This window comes from Amblyomma americanum, chromosome 2, assembly GCF_052857255.1.
Source record: "Amblyomma americanum isolate KBUSLIRL-KWMA chromosome 2, ASM5285725v1, whole genome shotgun sequence".
NCBI lineage: Eukaryota > Metazoa > Arthropoda > Arachnida > Ixodida > Ixodidae > Amblyomma > Amblyomma americanum.
In genome coordinates, this window is record NC_135498.1 from 72,337,375 (window position 1) to 72,342,172 (window position 4,798).

At 48.1% G+C, this 4,798-nt stretch overlaps 1 protein-coding gene across 1 annotated transcript; it reads right to left on the reverse strand.

Moving 5' to 3' along the window:
• Positions 1–304: 304 nt before the first annotated feature.
• On the reverse strand, positions 305–2,167 carry LOC144121395 (uncharacterized). The gene is made up of 3 exons (XM_077654591.1): positions 2,074–2,167; positions 872–1,505; positions 305–441 (listed from the first exon to the last, which is right to left on the reverse strand). Coding segments are annotated over exons 1-3 (639 nt in total). The 5' UTR covers positions 2,077–2,167; the 3' UTR covers positions 305–439.
• Positions 2,168–4,798: the final 2,631 nt, after the last annotated feature.

Below are 4,798 nucleotides of genomic sequence, written 5' to 3' on the forward strand. Positions count from 1 at the left end.
ACACTCACAGCTGCCGCTACGAATAGAACATTTTTTCTATTTTTCTTCTGCCATCCCAACTGTCGTAAGTTAAAGTCTTCCGATTTCTTTGCTTGCATAAGACATGGCTTGTTTCTATTGTGTAGCTTACACCCTAATTCAACAGAAGGATATTTGTAGTATGCAGGCGACTCCCGTTCCGACTGCTGAGCGTGACTGTCTCAAAATGTATTCCACTTCTAGGATGCTACTTCAGTTAGCATGGCACATCTTGTGTACTAACAGATATTGGCGTTGAGCACAGCGAGCAGAGAAGTGGCAGATGTATATTCGAAATTACTAAATTTTATTACTGCACTTTTTGTGTCCCGTGAAAAAGGCGCACAAACAAGAGCATACCCTAGTTGAGTTGAAATTAGATGATTTCGTTGATGACTGTTGTGGCTCGTACAGAAGAAATTTCTGGAAGAGAAAAAAAAGAGGATAGGAATTAATACTATGTGTGTTTTTTCAGTTAGCGATAAACACCGAAGGCATTAAAAAGGAGTGAGCGTGGTTTCTAATGCTGAGCACGCTGCGAGCACATGCATTAATGAAGAGCCATAAATTAGGCTCCATAAATGTATTCATGTGCTCATTTGCTTTGACAGCGTGGAAAAATTTTCTGGAAGAAATATGTCTCTCAAGGAAGAGGCTTAGGCCATACAAGATAATCGAAGTCTCAGAGAAGAAAGGAATGCAGATAGGGGTCACCTAAGACAGGAAAAAAATGCTGTCATAACATAAACCCTAAATGATCACTTCAAATCCGATGTTACAGCTACCTTGTGAGGAACTCGTTTATGCTCCTCTTTGCTTTCGTAAAACAAAAGAAGCCGGGACATGTACTCACACTTCTTCTTGCGGAGGAGGGTGGCGTAGCTGAGTGGGTTGCCGAGACCGTAGCCGTAGTTCAGGCCGTAGCCGAGGAGACCGTGGCCGTAGCCGTAGTGTCCAACACCGTAGCCGAGGGTGCCAATACCGTAGCCATAAACTGGGGCGGCGTGGTAGGAGGCGAGGGCTGGGACAGCGTGGGCAACGGTGGCCACAGCTGGGGCGTGGTGAACAGCGGCGTAAGTGGCGACTGGAGCAGCGTGGGCAACGGTGGCCACGGCTGGGGCAGCGGCGTAGGTGGCGACGGCTGGGGCGGCGTGAACAGCTGTCACGGCTGGGGCAGCGTGGTAGGTGGCGACGGCTGGGGCGGCGTGAACAGCGGTCACGGCTGGGGCAGCGTGGTAGGTGGCGACGGTGCGGTGAACAGCTGGGGCAGCAACGGCGTAGCTGGCAGCTGGAGCGTAGCTGTAGCCAAGGCCGAGACCGGAGTAGCCGAAGCCAAGACCGTGGCCGAGACCGTAGGTGGACAGGCCATAGCCAAGGCCGTGACCGTAGCCGTAGCCGAGACCGTAGCCAAGGCCGTAGCCGCCGTAGCTACCAACGTAGCCAGCGAAGGCGCTGGTGGCCAGAGCCAGGACAATGCAAGCACGGATCTGTAATGAAACGAGCAGTGGCTAACGTGCATGCACGCAGGACCAGTAAAATTATAGCTGTGTATTTACGGAAGTTTAAGAGTCATAAACATTTCTCTGATATCGGTCAGCCTTACAACCATAAATAAAGCATTTTTATGTCACCAACAGTGCTCTGAAAAGCCTGTGCAACATAGCCTTTCAAAATTTATATGGAGTTGCTACAAATGCGAAAAATGCAAGGGAACAGTACAACTAGCTTTCAGCATTACCATTACCTTCGAATACAAGCTGGTTTCTTAATGCTAGAACGAAACTAGAAGTTACTCCTTTTTTTGCCTCACGTTTATTTATATACAACCAACGTTAAAGATCGCTCCCGCGATCGATGCGTAGACATAATGCACTGTCAGTGTGTTTATTACTAAAGGAATATTTCTGCAAGCAAAAGTTTCTTCCTCCTAACATGCGAATGAGCGTTTAGTTTTCCAGCTCAAGTAGTGACGGTTCGGAAGCTGCATTGACAAGGTTCACCTCCTAGTATTCATAGAAAAATACAGGAAAGAAAAGGAGCCTAAGTCGTTCTCACCATGGTTCCTTCAGCTGCCGACGGTACAACTGCTGACTCCTCTGCAGTTGCTGTGCCATTTTATAGGAAACTCGGCGGTGATGGCGCTACTGTTTGGCCACGTTGAGAGCACGGAAAAATGCAAAATAAGGCTGAAAAATTGTTATTCACGAAGATGCGTACGCTCCTACGTGTGCATGCCAAGCTGTTTCGTCACAACCTGAGCCTCTCTTGTATCAGGCGGCTAACGGCAAAGGATAAAGTAGCACTGTACAGCTAAGAGCAGAGACAAGAAGTGACGCTCTGACCTTGGCACGGCCTATCAACAAGTGTTATCTTTGCTTATGAGGCGAGAAGGCGTCTTTTAGGCACAACCGCGCTTCTCCGCATCGCACAGAATATATGCGGACATCACTTGTCGGGGAACACCTGAGTTTTGCTAAAGGGCACCGAAAACTGGTTCTCGTGCTGGCTCCCTGACAGAATTGAAATGTAGCACGAATCTCACCATATAATAGCGGCCCTCCTAATGCTCAATTGCTTTTTTTTTCAGTGTATTGGGCCTCGCGAGACGCACAAAGGCGTGTGGCGGTGAAAAGAAGGAAATGAGAAAAAACCGTCACGTATCGTGTGGTCGGCCGAGCTCCAGGGATGAGCTCGGTCGGAGCGTATTCCTTACTTGAGACGGAGAAATGGCTTGCATCTATTATCGGCTATGAGTGATCAGGATGCATACGTGGCTATTTAGCGTATGAACATGAAAAACTACTGAGAATATTATCATAACGAGTAAAGCATCGGACCTGCATTCCAACCTCTTGACCCTTATATCACTGTGCACTTCAACTGTCCCGACCTTAGCTCAAAATGTTGCCGCTCCTGCCCTTTGTTATAACGTATCCTTATACTGATCTAATTTATATCTTATGGACAAAAAGTATTGTAAACAGCTAGAACGTTCATTCAATTTTCTGAAAAGAAACTTTAAAGGTAGGATATTTTATTCCTTTATATAGACGCAAAACTTTTCAATATTTGTTGATCCTTGAAAGCAGTGGCGCGTGGCTTTATCTCTCTCTTTGTGATCCAAGACCTGGCCAGATTTATCTCGATTGATCGCGCCCATGCGGAGCTGATTCAACGTTGCTTCTGACTATTGTGGTTACTTTGCTCACCGTATCTCGAAAGTTCATTGTCAGCTTTAAATTGAGAGCAACCGAGAGCGGCAAGCATTCTCTTCGATGACCTCCGAGCACGCTTGTTGCTACGCCGCTGCCGCATTATTGAGTTATTTTGGGGCATAGGTCTGCTCAATACACAGGTTCTTTCAGAAGCCGTTTTCGCGGTATTCCTGCTCGCCGGACTGCCGTCATCTCTACGTGACAATATATACCGAAATTTCTCCTTCCATAGTTACTGTACTTCGATAAAGAAACAAATTTCATTATAATCATTTGTGCATCTAGACATCAATTTTTGACTTCCTAACCTTCTATTGGCGCTTATTACGTAGACATAAAGCTGTCGTGTTGGTTCATTTGTTAGCTAACACACATCTCTGAAAATTACCAGCACACTGCGCACTATCCTCCATACGCACTCGATTATGCTAGCTAGGCTATGCCGTTTAAATCATTATTTTGTATTTCACCCCTTTCGCAGCTTTATATTGACAATATAGTGCTTGATCACAGTGTAGAAAGATAGCGTTCTGGGCCAGCCAGCACCGCTCTCTAGGCGAAAAGCTGGCAACCAGTCACATTTTTCATGTTGAAAAGGATACTAACATAATGTCGCAAATCTTTGCAGTGTTTGTTGATTCTTCAGATATGCCGCCACGCCGCTTTATCGCTTTGTTTGCGGCTCAAGACGCGACCAGATTTATCTCGATTGATCGCAGCCAGGCAGAGCTGATTCTACGTTGTTCCGGAATGTTCTAGTAACTTTGCACGCTAGATCTCGAAACTTCGCTATCAGCTTTAAATTGAGCACGGACGACAGCGGCGGGCATTCTGTTCGACGACCGCCGAGCACGCTTGTCGTTTCGCCGCCGCCGATAGATTCAGTCCATTGTGGGCGCAAGTCAGTCCAATAAGCAGTTTTCTTTTAGAAGACATTTTGTCCGTCTTCATCGCTCCTTCGACAGCCGCCACCACTACGTGACATCTCGTGGAGGTGCTGGGCTGCCTTCTATGTTCCGGACGCCCCCTCCTAGTCGGGACGCCAGCCCCCTGCGCTTAGCACCGGAGGACGAGCCAGCAGTTAACCAAGCCAGCCAACGTCTCCAGGCAGAGGAGCCTGAGTTCGGGACCCTGCCGGACCCAACCAGACATCGACAGGACGCAGCTACAAGCACCACTACTTCGCCGAAGATGTCGACCCCGATCATACTGCAGCAGCCGCGGGTGCCGCCAACTTTCAATGGATCCCAAGGCGAAGACCCCGAAGAATGGTTGGACCAATGTGAGCGCGTGGCTTCATTCAACAATTGGGATGATGCGGCGAAACTCCGGTACGTCTTTTTCGCACTGTAGGGCTCAGCATGCAAGTCTTATGAAAACCATGCACGAGTCATCCCTAACGACACGGGAGCTACTCAAGGAGGAAATCTTGTAGATATTCACCAGTGTCATGAGGAAAGAAAGAGCTGAACGACTCCTCGAGTCCAGGATTCAGCTTCCAAATGAGCCCGTCCGCGCTCACGTGGAAGAAATGAAGCGCCTCTTTCGCCGCGCCGACCCCGAGA